Source organism: Dipodomys merriami, unplaced genomic scaffold (genome assembly GCF_024711535.1).
Source record: "Dipodomys merriami isolate MVZ:Mamm:240054 unplaced genomic scaffold, mDipMer1.0.p SCAF_11, whole genome shotgun sequence".
Classification (NCBI taxonomy): domain Eukaryota; kingdom Metazoa; phylum Chordata; class Mammalia; order Rodentia; family Heteromyidae; genus Dipodomys; species Dipodomys merriami.
The window spans coordinates 13262049-13279189 of NW_027202382.1; the positions used below are offsets into that span (position 1 = coordinate 13262049).

Consider the following 17141-nt stretch of genomic DNA (forward strand, 5'->3'; position numbering starts at 1 on the left):
CCTAAAGAATGGGTACCCTGGAGCATAGCTTCCTGGATCTTCAAGTGAAGCAGTATTATTTGATTAAATGCCATTTAATGTTAATACAAACAAAGAGTATGATATAGAACAAAATGCACATTTAATTACTTGTTTACTTTTAAGATCCAACAATGGACAATGGTGTGTTCCACATGTCAGTATGGTTTGGAGTATAATATCTTTGCTACTGACGGCAAGTATGACTGGCCTCTTTACTAGGGGCACTTTGTTCAGATCTGAGGACTGAGGCAGGAAAATTTGTGAGACTCTTATCTCCAACTGACCACCAAAAAGCTAGAAATGGAGTTGTGGCTCAAGTGGTAGAGTGCTAGTCTTGAGCAAAAAGTTCAGGGACCAGCAACTAGGCCCTGGGATCAAGCCCTAGGACTAACACAAAACAAAACAACATAAAATGCTAAGGAATATCTTCAGAGACATCCAGCCTCAAGAACTCAGTGTGGTTGGGAGGTTGCTTTCTGAAAACTGTGGGGTAAGAAAGAGAAGCAAGCAAGGAAATATAGTAACCAACAGGAACCTAAAGAGCCATCCCAAACAGTAAAAATGGTTCTCATCTGGATGGGCAGTGATGTCAGGCATTCTTGACTCCCTTTTCCTTCTAAAATAATAACTGGCAACTTAAAAAGCAGCCATTGCTCAGTGGTGGCATTTTCTTGCAGAGTCTATAGAGGCAATGCTGGGTAGAAAAAGCACATGTCCTAGTTCACATATAAAAGAGTAACACATTCACTATAAACTCTAGCTAAACATCTCTTACCTAAATCCAAATTTGTCCATCGCAACAGAAATGTGCCGTGGCTGTGAGAAACACCTATAAGTGTTATGATCATCCATAGGAATGAGGTCGACATCACTAAACACAAAGCAGTTGTAGTCATAGTCCTTCAAGGCCTCTCGAAAGCCAATATTGAGGAGCTTAGCACGATTGAAAATGGTGTCTCCAGCCTGGTGTAAAAACAAAAAGTGGGATTAGAAGCTGCCTTTGAGCAAAACTCACAGAGATCATTGTCATTAGTCAACTGCTGGGCTTCATTTTTCTACTTTTACTTCACAAATCAGTCCTGTCAACCCTCTGAATCAGCAGCTGCACTTCTAGGACTCTGTCCTACATGTGAATAAGTTTGGACAATATTCACTGTATAAAGAGCATAACTGCAAAACTGTGCAAACAACAGAAGCAACACTGGGGAACTAGTTAACTAAGTCACGTATAACTATACAATGGATTAGAGGCAATAAAGGGAAGAAGGAAGAAAAGAAAGAGGTATGAAAGGGGAAGGAAAGGGATAGGGAAAGGAAAAGGAAAGGGGAAGGGGATAGGATAGGGGGAAGAAGGAAGGGGAGAAAAAGAGGAAGGAAGGGAAAGGGGGAGAAAAAGGTAAGAGGGGAAAGGGAGAGAAGGAGGAGTGAGAAGAGAGGAAGAAGATAAACACATTACTTGGAATCTTGGGTAGAAGGATCTTGAGTTTGACGCTAGTGGGGGCTATACAGCCAGACTCTTGCTCAAAAAATAAAAAGAGGGCTGATGATTGCAGTTTAATGATAAAGTGGTTGCCTAGCATGCTACATCTGGGGCTCAGTCCTCTCTAACACCTGGAAAAATTATTATAATGAATGCTTGGGTTAAGAGACTGGCTGAAGTAGAAGAGTAACTGTCTAGTGAGCAAAAACTAGTGAGTTCAAACTCTAGTAGCACTTACACCAAATAAAAAGCTCTAAAAGAAAAAGTGTTCCAACATGTGTCACACACACACACACACACACACACACACACACCCCACACAGACACAGACACACACAGACACACACACACACACACACACACACGAGATAAACTCTAGGATATATATACACAGGAAATGGTGACAGTTGAGTACCTTTCTGTTTCTATCCTCTTTATAAGGCTGACTATGGTTTAGTGTCAGGCAGTAAACTAGGTGCTACAGAAACAGCAAACAATTCAATCCTCACAATGTAGGGTAGTCTGATCCATACCATACAGAATCAGGGTATCTGAGAAAGTGGCATCTGCTTCAGGGTGCTAGCTACAGATAAAAATACTCATTGTCTATTGATTTATCATGTGGCTTATTTTCAGCATCCCCACCAAAATAAACTCAGTGAAGACTAGGACTGTTTGGGTTTTACTCACCTCTGTGCCCCATGTCATACAATAAGAGCTCAATAGTTGCTAGATGGCTGGATGAATGAATGAAAAAACAATGAATCTCAAAATACATTGGCAGATGGCAACCACACAGCCACTTTAAGAGTCACCGTGTGTGTGTGTGTGTGTGTGTGTGTGTGTGTGTGTGTGTGTGTGTGTGTGTGTGTGTGTGTGTGTGTGTGTGTGTGTGTGTGTGTTCTGCTCTGTACTGCTAGATTAGTACATAGTCCCTGTCTACTTAGCTGTTCATGAAGCCCTTTCACACAAATGTTCTCATCTCAATATCATAACACTGGCACAAAGAGATGAAGCTCTACCATTGTGGAATTATCACTTGTGGCTCTGTTTCCCATAGCTCTTAGGATCAATATGTCAGGATCTCTATATTGGGTATACAATGGCTCATAGGGGGGCCTGTAATCCATTCATCATCCCAGAAATGGCTAAGTCTTCTCTGCATGTACTTGAAAAAGGACTTGGAAACTCGATCCACAATGCTGCCCAAGTACAGAGAGTATACTAGTGCTCAGTCTCAGGAGGATGACTTAAAAACAAAGAATATATTTAGAGAGAGAGAGAGATACCAGGAACTCAGAAAACACAGCCAAGAGAATAGTGAATTAATTAAGGAAACATCTTACACTTCTTTCTTTAGCCCTTGACAAAACTAATGCACAGAACAAGGCCACATCCAAAGGTACACTGTGTTCTTTGGCTGCCCCACCAGTTAAAAGAGTCCATCTGGAATTCAGTGTTCATCTAATTCCACATAAGTCACAGGGCAAAAAAATTCAAACTTTAGAGATGACTATGAAAATTATGAAGTTATCAGGATTATTATTGTAACAATATATTGTTAATAATACCAAATAGAGGGGGTTATTATAACCTAGGAATGAGTTAAGTGCCCCTACATGTAAGGCCTATTATTTGATCATCTCAATTATCTTTTAACAACCCTTGCCCCAAACTAGACATACATTTTCTAACATGAAAACCCATTGACCACTTTTCTAACAAGTAAACAGGAACCATTCTCACGAAGCCTTGCATGTCTCTGTAGTAGACTCCAAGGATGGCTGCTCATCTCACAACCTTTCTCTTGGCACATTCCCCAAGAAATTGACAAGGACTCTCAGTGGTCATTTTCTTCTCACAGGACCTGCGGGTCACAACTGTTTGATCTAAGCAGATGCCTAACAGAATGAATTCATCACCATTCCTCTCTTGGGAATTGGAAATATGAAATCATGAATCAGCATCTCTGAATAAAAGCAGCCTCCAAGAGAAACCCAAGCAGACCTGCTTCATCTCCTTTCTCTGCTGGTGACCTAAAGCTCATTCAACTAAAAAATCTGGCTTATACTTAGAATTAGGCAATTTACCAATAACCTACACTATATACTACTTCTCTCATCCTGCTTTCCAGCCTGGTTTCATCAATGAGAACCAGGAGAGGAGATACAGGGCATCTATTAGCTAGGAAGCCTAGATGGGCAGAGGGAAGAAAGTGTGTCTTCCTCCTCTTCCCTTGGTATTCTAGAAAAGTGAACATTTTTCTAGGCTTCTTTTGACTAAAATGTTGGATTACTTACCTTTAAAAAAAAATAAGAAAGATAGCTTAACAAGCCCTACCCCACTAACAGACTGAATTAATCAATGTTCCTCTCTTGGGAGCTGGAAATTCGAAATCATGAACAAAAGTTAACTCATTATCCACAAGGGATGGCTAGATCTCCAGACTCTCTTCCACTCCTCCCACCAGCATCCTCTCATCAAGTGCATTTCATTCATTCAAGTGAACATTTATCAAGCATTTACTATTATACCCAGTTAAATGTACAATTGTGACAGATACTTCTTTTTTTTTCTTAGTTTTTTGAATCCAGGATGGTGTTTAACCCTTTTATCCTTTTGCCTTGTACCTAAGTGCTAAGATTATAGGCATGTACTACCACACTCTACCTCAGACACATTTTAAATCCCAGGAGTGCCAGCTTCTTCACTTATTAGCTAAGTGATTTTGGGCAAATCACACCTTTAGGCCTCTTTCTTCTTTTGTGTCATGGAGGTAACGCCAGATAGGTTTATTAAATGAGGCAGAGCATGAAAAGACCTCAGCATGCTGCCTGGCAATAAATTGGATACTATAATAGTTACAAGAACAGGTTTTCCCCATCCACATTACATTATCAAGACCTCTAGAATGTCTTTTAAGAATCCAACCTGGAGTCACCTTCTTTAGTGTTTGTGCCCTTCCCAAAGTCAAGATTCCTTCCCCAAATCCTGCTTCTCTGATGGCTAGAGAATTTCTCAAAAAGGATTAAGACTTAAGTTACTTAAGTATGTAGAGCTCACATGCTTATAGTCTCCAGCAGCAGAGCAAAGTCAAGAGACCTTTCGAGATCTATGGAATGTGTTTTGGGAAGTCACATGTTATAGTAAGGAGCCAGTACACTACACTGGGGTGTCCCTTTGAATGACAACCCAGTCTTGGGTTTTTTTTTTTTTTTGCGTGCGTGCGTGCGTGCGTGCGTGTGTGTGTGTGTGTGTGTGTGTGTGTTGATCCTGGTCACTGTACCTGAGCTTTTGTGCTCAAGGCTAGTGATCTACAATTTGAGTCACAGCTCTACTTCCGGCTTTTTTATAGTGGCTTTGAACCACGATTCTCAGATCTCAGCCTCCTGAGTAGGCTAGGATTATAGGCATGAGCCACCAGCGCCCAGCTGACAACCCAGGCTTTAAAGGTAGGCTTCACCTTATGTTAGCCAACAAGACTTACAAGGATCTCTTCCTTCTAGGGCAACAGAAGACAGACAGAAAGGAAAAAGGTTAAAAAAAAAAAACCAAAAAAACTAAAATCCCTAAATGAATGAGATTGTTGCAAGCATAAAGACCAAACAGACTTTGAGGACAATGTGGGGAGAAGACAGTTTTATGAGTAGAGAAAATACTGCTTGGTGAAAGTAGATGAAAGGCTGTGAAGAAAGAATATTCAGGAAACTTTAAGAAATTCGGAAGTGTGGGTTGGGAGGGATGGGTGAAAACATTGAAAGGAGTAACACTGATCAAGATGCATACACTGCTTTGTTGAATGGCAACTCCTTTTAACAACTACTTAAAGATAACTTTTTTTTTGTCGGTCATGGGGCCTGGTCCTGCGCACTGTCCCTGAGCTCTTCAGCTCAAGGCTAGGGCTCTACTACAGCACCACTTCTGGCTTTTTTTGTTTATGTGGTGGTGAGGAATCAAACCCAGGGCCTTGTACTGAGATACCTTCCCAGCCCAAGATAACATTAAAAAAAAAAAAGAAAGAAAGAAATTCAGACTGGATAAAGCCTGAATGAAACCTGAAAGTAGAAGCAGGTGAAATCATGACAAGAGAGAAGGGGTGCAGGCTTGTTTAAAGGATTTGTTTTTATTTAGGTCAAAGGGAGCCTTAAACTGGGTTTTGCAGGTCAAGGAGGGATTTGTGCTTCAATCCAAGTGAAGGCAGAAAGACAGGAAGTTATTATATAATTCATATGAGACATGGGAGCATAGGCAATAATAGTGGGCAAGAATGCCTTTTCCCGGGCTCAAAGTACAGGCTCCTCTTCCTCTTTTGCCTTACCTGCTCCCTGGGACATTACTGCATTTGGGGGAGGGGATGATTCATGACAGGTATCAGGGTCTGGTCTAACCACCAGGAATATCCTTAGTGTAGTTAAGAAAGGCATTCCCTATATCAATAGGGGATAAATGATCAACTGCAAAAAAAACCCACAGTCCACTTTGTCCAAATCCTAACCATCTTTCTGTCTTGACTTTTCTGAATAGCAGACCCATATATACTACCAACAGACATATCCCCAGACCATGTCTGTCCTCCACCAAAATCCCATAACACAGCAGTAATAAGGTTGCTTCTGAGATGTTCCATGAGTCAGAATTCCTATGGGATGGGCTGTTGTTCCCCATTTACACACTCTGGGCCCATCACAAAGCCATTCCCCACCCCTAACAGTGGTAATATTGGCTGAGTACTCCTGGTGTGACTTTCTATACCTCTCAAACACCAAAGAAGTACACACCTAATATCCACTCATTCATGAATTCACAACGGTTGGGGGTTGATTTTTAACCGTAACAGTACAGTAACTCTGGGATTAGACATAGCACACTATCAAACTTGGCTCTGAGATTTAAGTTTTTCACCCATGAACCATGGTGAGAAGGCAGTTCTCTTGGCCAAAGTAATCACTCAGAGGAGTGAGTACATCCTTGACCCTTGCTGTAAAGGAACACAAGTCAGAGGAACTGAGCTTACAGAGAGGTCCAACAGGGATTCTAGGTGAGGTGCACACAGAAGTTTTAAATCCCAGCTCTACCTAAGCCAGAGTGAATGTCTGCCTCTTGCCTGTCCAGAAACACTGAACTTTCTAAAGAATACAGCAGGAGGGTGGCACTAAACACTTCTAGAATGTTTAAATACAAGTTGGAGGAAAGTACTTCAACAGATAAGGGCTTCTCTTTTAGAAAGTAATTTGGCCATTTGCATTGAGAACCATAACAATGTGTAATAGACCCACATGGTTTCTACACCCATACTCTCACATCTGAATATCTAGCCTAGGGAAACGATCCTAAATCTGGAAGAAGTCAATACAGTATAAACTTCAGACCTAAAGATATTTACTACTGTATTATCTACAGTCTTTTGAGGGAGGAAAAGTTAATGAGGTAGAAATCAATGATCTCGGGGCTGGGAAGGTGGCTCAGTGAGAGTGCTTGCCTTGCATGCCAGAGTCCCTGGGTTCGATTCCTCAGCACCACATAAGCAAAAAGAAAAAAGCCAGAAGTGGCGCTGTAGCTCAAGTGGTAGAGCACTAGCCTTGAGCTGAAGAGCTGAGGGACAGTGCCCAGGCCCAGAGTTCAGGCCCTATGACCGGACCCCCCCCCCCAAAAAAAAAAAAAATCAATGATCTACTACAAAGCATAGAAAGTAATGACTATGAAAGCTATGAAGTAAAATGAGAAGATGCAGATGATATGGAATTTAAGAAAAAAAAGCAAGATAAAAATATACATACATATGAGCTCAACTGTAGTTTAAAGAAAGCAAAATCTCTCAGCCCTCTGTACAATAAGCTGGCTTCCAACAATGTCAGTGTTTCCAGTGATCCTGTGTACTTGTCTAAGAGACCCCAGGGCTGGAGGACAGCACATTCACAAGAGTATTCACACAGCTCCCTGTGTCCAGCAGGAGCTGGTTCTGCATTTGATGTGAGGACATTACCAGGATGGTAGTGGCAGTGGTGGCGGTGGCGGTAGCAGTGGCAGCAGCAGTGGCAGTGGTAGTTAGGATGGCAGCAGTAGGTAAGTTGGCTTTCCTCTCTTTATAGGAGGCGGAGAGTACAGAGGAGAAGGTAGGTGAAGAGGAAGAAGCAGATCTCAGAGAGGAGTTCCTCCTTCAGTTTGTTTTGCTATAAACAGAAAAGAAGTAAAGGCAAGAAGCCCCTGCTAAAAGGAAGAAAAAAAGAGAGAAAGATGCATACAAGGGAAAGTAGTAAGGGAAAAAGAGCCAAATATTAAGGCTACAAAAAAGGAAAAGGGCCCATTCTGATCACCTTTATTCTAGGGCAAAGGCAAAGTCCTGGTAAGTTATCATTTCCTTGTCATGGAATCAAAGGTGAGCAGAGAAAAAGGCATTTCCCAGAACAATGTCCAGAGAGGCAATTCATCAGTGATGAGTACCAGTAAGTGTTTCAACACATTCCCCAGGAGAATAGAGAGACAGGGCCAAAGAGGGGAAAAAAGAGCATAGGAGCAGCACTGAGACAGTGGTGCCATGAATACTCCCCATTTCCTCTTCCACACTCATAACATCCACCCCCCACAGGCTCTGAAAGGTCCAAATGGTCAAAGGAAGGGGAGGGTAGTATAGATCAACAATACCCCCTTCGGACCCCATCCTCACACGCATCTGTAGCTGAAACAAGAAAGAAAAGTAAAAGTGTTGGGGGTGAGAGGTGGGAGGGGTAGCACATAGATGATCAGAGAAAAACCAAACCAGTAGGGCAAAGGCCTAGGCAGCCATCCTCACTAATGATGTGGTTCCACTGGTCTACTTTACTCCAAACGATCCTGACCTCATGTAGGAACCATCTGCCTGGACTAGTAATGAGAGCATCTGAGCTGTGGGGCCAGATACTTCTGTTCACTGAGAGTACAAAGGACTGTATCCAAAAAAACAATTAACAAGGAGCCTGGAACTATCATATTATAATCCTTAAACACTTTACTGATGAAAAGGAGAGAGAGAAAAAAAGTTAAATCAGGTAAATACCCCTGAATAGGCACCAAAATTAATTAGTTAATATATAATTTAATTAATTAAATAGGAGGAAAGTATCATTTCTGTCCAACTTGCATATCAGAAATTTTGTGCTCCACAGATGCTTACAAAATACCCTGAAAATATGAAGCAACAAGACCTAAACGTTACCCCTTCTCCTACTCACCTTGACTCCTGGACAGTGTGACAGATGGTTGGTTCCTCCTTTTGCTTCCCCACAGCCCTTTAGGTCAGTGTGTCTACCTGGCAGCATACCAAGCAGACAAGGCTCCCAGGGGCTCTGTGGCTATTAATCAAAAGCTATAGTTCCTCTCTTGTGACCTAGTAAGACTCATGGTATAGGCAAGGGCATATGGACCATTCTGGGAATAAACATGGAAAAATGGACCATTCCTGAGAGCTAAGGTAACCTCTGTCTGTCTACGTGCCAGCTCTGTTACTGGCCATTGTGCACTTACCTCTAGCCTTCCCTCAGCAAGAATGATGAGAAGTCCTTACTGGAAGACTTGGCCAAAATCTAAAGATCACAAATGAGTTTTATGTCTATGAATAACCAGAAGGCTAAACTGGTTATTCACTTTTTTCCCCTGAAAAAGTTGTCAGAGGCAGTGTGTACCTTGGTCACACTGAGCAGGAAGCTTTACAAAGAGATCCCAAAGAGAAGATGTGCAGATTCCCAAAGGTCATATGGCCAGGCCAAGAAAAAAAATATTTTACTTTCAAGAGCCATAAGTTCACCCAGAGGACCAGGAGCAAGAGGTCTTGAAAGCGGGTGTAAATAAAATAGACAGGAGTCACAGAGAGATGCCCCAAGTTCAAAATTTCAATCAGGTGAATATATATGAGCTGCAAGGACAGAAAGGTAGGAAGGAACTGGCTTGAAGGGCTGGGAATTCAGAGACCAGAATGAGGCATACAGGTAATTATTACTTGTTGGAAAGCACTACGTGATCTGGGAACAGCAGAAAGGAAAAGTCAGCTCTATTCCAGAACTCCAGCTCCATGGAACTAATGAAATGGGAGAAAAGGTTTAAAAGATGTTCAGAAAAAAAGCCACAGAGAAGGCAGAAGTGATCACATAAGCAAGAGTACAGGCAGAAAGGACAAATGTCTGGAGGTAGGTCAGGATCAGACCTCAGATGGTCTCAAATACTAAGGTCAGGGCTTAGCATCTGAAGTCCTTGACCCTGGGCAGTGGGAAAGGGTTTAAAGAGAAGTACTGATGTGATCAGAATTAGATGGATCTTAGACAGCTAAGTAAGGAGACCAGAAGCACCAGAAAATCTGGAATGGAGAAATAGCTATTGGTGGCTGGCTCTGGTTCAAGGCGTACCATGGTTATGAGACACTTATACTTGGCCAGCGGTGTCTGTATGCCTCCTTGTTTTATAGTATGATAATTCTATGTATAATTATGAAATTATGATAATTCTTAAAGCATTTTGCATTTCCTTATTTAGGGCTAACGCTTACAGGTAGCAATCTGCCTTCCTGACATTTGGGTGACTTTACAGTTTCCTTTCTGGACTGAAGTATGAGGAAGTACAAAGTACATTCCCCATTTGCTATGATACCTTGACATCCGCCTCTACACCAAGGTCTTAGTACTCAAGGTGGGGTATTGGAACACAGAACACTTAGCTGTAAAAGTGGGATATGCTAGAGCCCTAATGGGATCCATAAACACCAATATGCTAGGGTAGGAGGAAGGGTAGTGATCTAGAGGACAAAAAGCCACACTTGCTCTTTTCCTTCTTAACTGGTAAAGCCCCTTCTACTCACCCTTCCAGCACATATATTTTGAGATAACAGCTGTTATGGCGGCTATTGAGAAATATTTTGTTATAGGGGCCAGGCCTACACTGAATAGTGTGGTTAACAGCTTCCTATGGACAGTACGAGCCATAAAAACCTGTGAGGGTTCACTCCTGTGTATGGGGCTTAAGACACAACCCCCTGAAGAAGAATTTCGTAAGTCAACACATGGTCCTTGAGTCCTCTGAGATCCCATTATCTAACTCACACCATTATTCATTATCCTCTGACTCCATGGAACCCCCAATCTCTACAATGAGATAAAGAGAAAAATTAATCAGGGAGAAGCAGGAGGGAGGAAGAGCAGTAAAGAATTTATCATTACAGTACTGAACAGAAGCAAAAGATAGGAAGAATGGAGTATAGAGAGGAAAGACCTAAATAATGGTAGTAATAGCTAATGTTTACTCAAGGTTAACATGTTACCAGGTGCTTGGAAGTCCACTAAGGGAGATATTACACTTCCTCTTCTACCTTGGAAGGAACTGAGGTCTGAAGTGCTTATATGGCCTGCCTAAGGTCACTAACTAGGAAACAGAAAAGCTAGGTCATAAAGCTCACATCAGCCATGGACATCAGACTGTGTGGAGGACCTCAGAGAGAAGCTAAACAGCCTCAAGCAGAATTACTGTGATATAGTGAAAAGGCACTTTGGAGTCAGGAGTTAGTGATTGAGCTGCAGGGAAACTGATAATATAGAAATGGGGCATGGCCCCCATTTTAAGTAGAATAACATCATTGTGACCTATTGTAAACTGGGACTATGTATATAGCATTTCAATGAGATACAAATATTTCTGTACTAAAAATCTGTTTTGGAACCTTTGGACTAGATGTCTTGGAAGCCACTATTATTTTAAGCATTCTTTCTAATTGCAAATGGGGGAAGCACAAGATATGTGGCATAGGAAGAAGAGCTCTATTGAGGCTAGTAGCTCTTAAGGTTTACTTGCTCAACAAATTATGCACAAAGTCAAAACCAAGTACAAAAATCCCTTTGTCTTCTACAGTTGGGTTACAAAGCAGAGAACACACCAAGTTCCTAATATGTAGATAAGGTGTACTCGAAGTGGGGCAATTCTTTTCAAGGTTCAAGGCCCTACAATCACTTTATTGTGTTAGATTATATTCTTTACTGAAAAGTTAAGACTTGAAGCTGCTTCTTGACTTATGTGGACTCTATTTTTCCAAAAGGCTAATTTTGGTGAAACTAGAATGGAAGACTAGTTGGGGAAGAGGAAAGAAAAAAATGTAAAAATTCTGGTAAGATGAAATGTTAGCCCGTGGAAGAGAAAAAAAAAAAAGATGGTTGAATGTGGTGGTGCACACCTGTAATCCTAGATATTCAGTAGGTGGAGATAGAAGGACCATAAATATGAGGAAGATGGCTTAGGTAAAAGATCAAGAGCCTATCTGATTAATAATAACAAAAATAACAAAAGGAACAGGTACAGCTTAAGTAGTAGCCTAGCAAGTTTGAGGCCCTTGGGTGCAATCCCCAGTTCTTCAGTTCTAGAGACCAAAAACAAGAAAAAGAAAATGATCCCAGATGTAAGCAAGTTCCACTTGCAAAAAGTTGACTGGAAGCTTCCAAATAGATAATACTGGGACCTTGCATTTCTTTAGGTTCTCCAGCAGTATTGTGCCCCACCACTACTCAGAATGCTATATGGATAGACTGCTATTTCTAACTTGCCTTGTGGACCTATGAAAGGAACACAAAAGCCTCTGATGGAAGCAGTAAACTATCAATAGTCTTCCTACTTCCAGCAGACTCAGAGTGTATCTTGAAATGAAGTAGACTTTGGGAGCAATGCACAAAAGAACATACTTTGTCTCTTCAAATGAGTTTCAATGAAATTTGGTACATGTCACTGTACCTAAGTTTATTCCAAATTTAAGTATTTGGGATAAACTAAATACTAAAGTTATATTCTTGGGAAAGTAACAATGTTCCTCAAGTAGACTGGAATAAACAAAGTTAATTCATGAAATCAGTCTGATTCTGCAGAGCAGTGATGAAAGCTTGCAAGACTTTGGCATTAGTTCCCTTAGCAAAGCCAATGTGCCATGGATCAGATAATTATGGAGTGGGAAACTCTTCTCAGACACAGCTCAATATACACAACTCTCAAATTGCCTCTGAAACAAACTTTCCAGACATTTCACCAGCACATGGCCTCCTGTGGTGCCCCAGAAGACAAGGATAAGACAAATTGTTTGATGTTACCTAAAAGTCAGGAAATAACCCATGCTTTGCTATGCTAATTAGGGTTGACTTTTTTTTCCTCTCTCAATTTTGCCTGAAGACTACCAAAACAGAATGACATCAAAACCCACCCTAGCAATTTTCCTTGTATGATAGCAGATAGTAACAGGCAAGCACAGTGTTTGGCATTTAGTTCATCCACAGTTCAAATAAGGGTGGCTCTGTTGGCCAAGTATCTATGAAATCACTCCCCTCCCCTTTCCACAATTTGTATACTCTCCCTTCCTCACTGCATCTCCCCAGACCTCACCTGGTTGATAACATAGATGCCATAGTCCAACTGCTGACGCTGCAGAATCGGGTGCAAGTAATACAACCAATACCTGAGGTGCTCCTGCCGATTGCGGAATGGAATAATGATAGCCACCTTATGAGGAGAGATGCAGTCTTTGGGTTTGTGACGGCCACCCATCTTCACCTCAGGGTTCTGTTTTGCCAAAAGATCCAGATCCACAGGAAAATTAAACTGAATCATCATGGGGCCAACTGGAGAAAAGGAAGGAAGGAAAAGTTAGGAAGTCACAGGATGCATCACTCTGTCTGCACAAGATGACTGTCACAGCTACAAAGGAGCTATCTTCTTTTCAGGGGTAGTGAGGAGGAGGGTAGCATAGCTGTGCAAAAAGCACTTGGGCCCAGCATGGGGTGCCATGTCCAGCACTAAAGTGACCATTTCAGGAAACACCTCAGTGTTGAAAGTCCTAAATTCTAGACCCTCAGTGCTGGGCCAACTAAAATGACTGGTTCCTATATGAAACTCTCTCTACTCTAGACTCTACCTCTCCAACTCACTATAAAATGGCTTTTGTGACAGGCTATTGTAAAAGATCAGTGAGCATAGATGATAAAGCACTTTCTTAGAAATTCTGAGGCTGCGATCTAGCTCTGCCACCAGCAGAGATGTAAAAGGTTACAGTTCTTTGAATTTATCCTAACTGGGGAAAGGGATGTGGGGGAGGGTGAAAAGTGGAGATTAGCACTGTGGAGGAAGTGGGCTTCAAACCAGAAAGTCGTGGGAAACAGTAGGGACCTGATACAGAACTGAACCAGGGGCTGGGAAGGTGGCTCAGTGGTAGAGTGCTTGCCTTGCATGCATGAGGCCCTGGGTTCGATTCCTCAGTACCACATACACAGAAAAAGCTGGAAGTGGGTGCTATGGCTCAAGTGGTAAAGTGCTAGCCTTGAGCTGAAGAGCTCAGAACAGTGCCCAGGCCCAGAGTTCAAGCTCCATGACCAGCAAAAATAAATAAATAAATAAATAAATTTTGCCGGGCACTGGTGGCTCACGCCTGTAATCCTAGCTACTCAGGAGGCTGAGATCTGAGGATCGCGGTTCAAAGCCAGCCCGGGCAGGAGAGACCGTGAGACTCCTATCTCCAATAAACCACCAGAAAGCCGGAAGTGGCGCTGTAGCTCAAGTGGTAGAGCGCTCGCCTTGAGCTGAAGAGCTGAGGGACAGCGCTCAGGCCCAGAGTTCAAGCCCCACGACCGACAAAAAAAAAAAAAAAAAAGAACTGAACCAAACTTCAGTGGAAAGGATAGAAGCAATAAGACCCTGGGGGACTGGGGATAAGAAATGAAACTGGAAAGAACATTTTAAAAAATAGTTAAGTAAGGGGTGCCATCTGGCAGTGGTTCATGCCTGTAGTCCTAGCTACTTAGGAGGCTGAGATCTGAGGATCAAGGTTTGAAGCCAGCCAGGGCAGAAAAGTCCACAAGACACTTTTTTTTTTTCAAATTGTGAGAATACCGTACCAAGGAGTTACAATTACATGGACAAGATAACGAGTACATTTCTTATCAAGCATTGTTGCCTCCTCTTTGTTTCCCCTTCCCATACTCCCCCTTCCCCTCACCTGATCCTCCCCCCGACACCCCACCAAATTTGTAAAGTTCGTTTTTCAACATAACGACTTGTACATCTCATTGTTGCAATGGGTCCACCTGTATTCCACAAGACTCTTATCTCCAATTAACCACCAAAAAGCTGGAAGTGGATCTGCGGGCTCAAATGGTAGAGCACTAGCCTTGACTTAAAAAAACACCTCAGGGACAGCACCCAGGCCCTGAGTTCAAACACCAGGACCAGCACAAAAAATATAGTAGGGGGTAAAGCAACAAAGGGATAAAGATGGAGTTAGTCAGGGATGGCTCCAATGTTTCTGGCCTAAAAGAACATGGATCCAAATAGGAGAAGGAATCAGTAAGAATATTTTGCTTACAGAAAAACTGATGAGATATGGATAGTAGATTTAAAGAAATGGTCAAGATGTAGATTCAGGGCATGCGGCACACATGGAACAGTCCAGGCACACACAAGGGAGTCAGGGACAGAGCCAAGAACTCCTTGCACTTCAGATTTTTTCCAAATGGTTCCAGGAAACAGAAGACTCAAACAAGATGTGCAATAAAAAACATAGCCTTTGAGCTGGGGACAGGTGGCTCACACCTATAATCCTAGCTACTCAGACTGCTGAGATCTGAGGATCTCAGTTCAAAGCTAGCTGGGGCAGGAAGGCCTGTAAGACTCTTACCTCCAATGAACCAACCCAAAACCAGAAGTGGAGCTGAGGCTCAAAGTAGTAGAGCACTAGCCTCGACAGTGCCAGGCCCTGTGGTCTAGCTCCACGGCTGACTTAAAAAACAAACAAAACAAAAAACTTTGGTCAAATCAGAGCTGGAACCCCACATACTCAATCTTACACAGGAGACACATAGCAAAGGCACTGACAGAGTGTGGTCACAAAACTCCTTTTACTTTTTTTTTTTGGGGGGGGGGAGGTGAGGCTGTCTTCAAACCAAGATCCTCAGATCAGCCTCCTGAGTAGTTAAGATTATAGGCATGAGCCACCAGCTCCTAGCATTAAGTAACTTTTTTATTTTTTTTAATTGGTTGTGGGGCCTGACCTCTGGGCCTAGGAGCTGTCCCTCAGCTCTTCAGCTCAAAGCTAACGCTCTACCACTTGAGCCACAGCAACACTTCCAGCTTCTTCTGCTTATGTGGTGCTGAGGAATCGAACCCAGGGCCTCATGTATGCAAGGCAAGCACTTTACCACTGAGCCATCTTCCCAGCCCCAAAACTCCTTTAACTTTGTTAACCCATCATTTCCCAAACTTACTGGTTATAAAACCATTTTGTCAGGGAACACACTTTTAGAACTGCTACTGTAGTGTATTTACCTTCACACTGACCACTAGAACGAAGAAAAGATTTTACAGAACAGCTGAGAACATGAAGCACAGGCACAGATCAAAGTTCACCTGAAACACGCTGGTGAGTGGCTCCAGGAGCCCTAGAGCCACTTGCTCTCTTAAATGAGAACCGCCTGAGAAAGTGAAGCAATAATCCTGCTTCACCTGCTGCACGGCAGCAGGCATGGTATAGCAGCTGCTCCTCCTCTCCCTCCCCAGGACACTCCTCACATCATCCTTCCCTCATCATTTATCCAGTTTCCTCATCCCAGGATCAGTCCCCATTAGTTCATTTTCTTCTGATACAACAGCTGTGGTCATACCGCTTTCCTGCTAAAAGCCTCCAATAGCTCTAGGGCTGTGTGGCCTTAGCTAGGCAACACGGCCTTCCAGTCAACTCTGTCCCCAATGCATAATTATAAACTATAAATGTATGTCCACACCTTCCCTTTTGCCAGAAATGCTCTTTTCTATCTCTTCAAACTGGCAAATTTTGAAATGAGAGTCTGACATCAACTGAACTACAGTCTTTCAATCTCTTTGACAACCCTTGGGGAGGCCAAGGGCCTCATAGCTCTGTCCTTCACAAGACTGCCACTGACTCATCCCAAACTTTTCAGGATGCCCTCAGCTTCCTAAGCACAGTGCTCCAAGACTAAGTCAGTGGTTACCCTGGATCAGTTTTTCCAAATCCTGTCATCAGAATCTCCTCAGACAATTGGTACAAATATAGAATCTCAGTCCCCTCCCCTAGAGAGTCCAACTCAGCAAATTTGGAAGGGGTAATTAACAAGGACCAGTTGGGCAATAAGGGAGCGGAGTGGCTTACCTTCACAAACCTTGAAACTTAGCCGGGCGCTGGTGGCTCACGCCTGTAATCCTAGCTACTCAGGAGGCCGAGATCTAAGGATCGCGGTTCAAAACCAGCCCGGGCAGGAGAGACCGTGAGACTCCTATCTCCAATAAACCACCAGAAAACCGGAAGTGGCGCTGTAGCTCAAGTGGTAGAGCGCTCGCCTTGAGCTGAAGAGCTGAGGGACAGCGCCCAGGCCCAGAGTTCAAGCCCCACGACAAAAACAAAACAAAACAAACAAACAAAAAAACCTTGAAACTTTCAGGCAAAGAAGGGCCTCAGGACTTCCCTCCACTTCTATCCTTCCCCAAGCCTGGCCTGCTGAACTCCCCAGCTCATGAAAAGGAGAGCCCTACAACATCTGCAGCCCACCCTACCTTTGTTTCTGAAGATACTGTTAAGCACAACACTATTTTTGGGAACCCAAGAAGCATTTGGGCTGCCATACTACTAACTTGTTCACATCTT

The 17141-nt window shown here is 42.8% G+C and overlaps 1 protein-coding gene across 2 annotated transcripts in view; it reads right to left on the bottom strand.

The window, feature by feature from the left end:
- B4galt1 (beta-1,4-galactosyltransferase 1) overlaps positions 1-17141 on the bottom strand; it is a 100579-nt gene that overhangs the window by 10759 nt on the left and 72679 nt on the right. For both annotated transcript variants that reach the window (XM_070008697.1, XM_070008693.1), the window contains 2 exons: positions 12878-13113; positions 797-984 (listed from right to left, as the gene is read on the bottom strand). In XM_070008697.1, coding sequence (XP_069864798.1) covers positions 797-984; positions 12878-13113 — 424 coding nt within the window. The remainder of the gene's footprint in view (positions 1-796; positions 985-12877; positions 13114-17141) is intronic.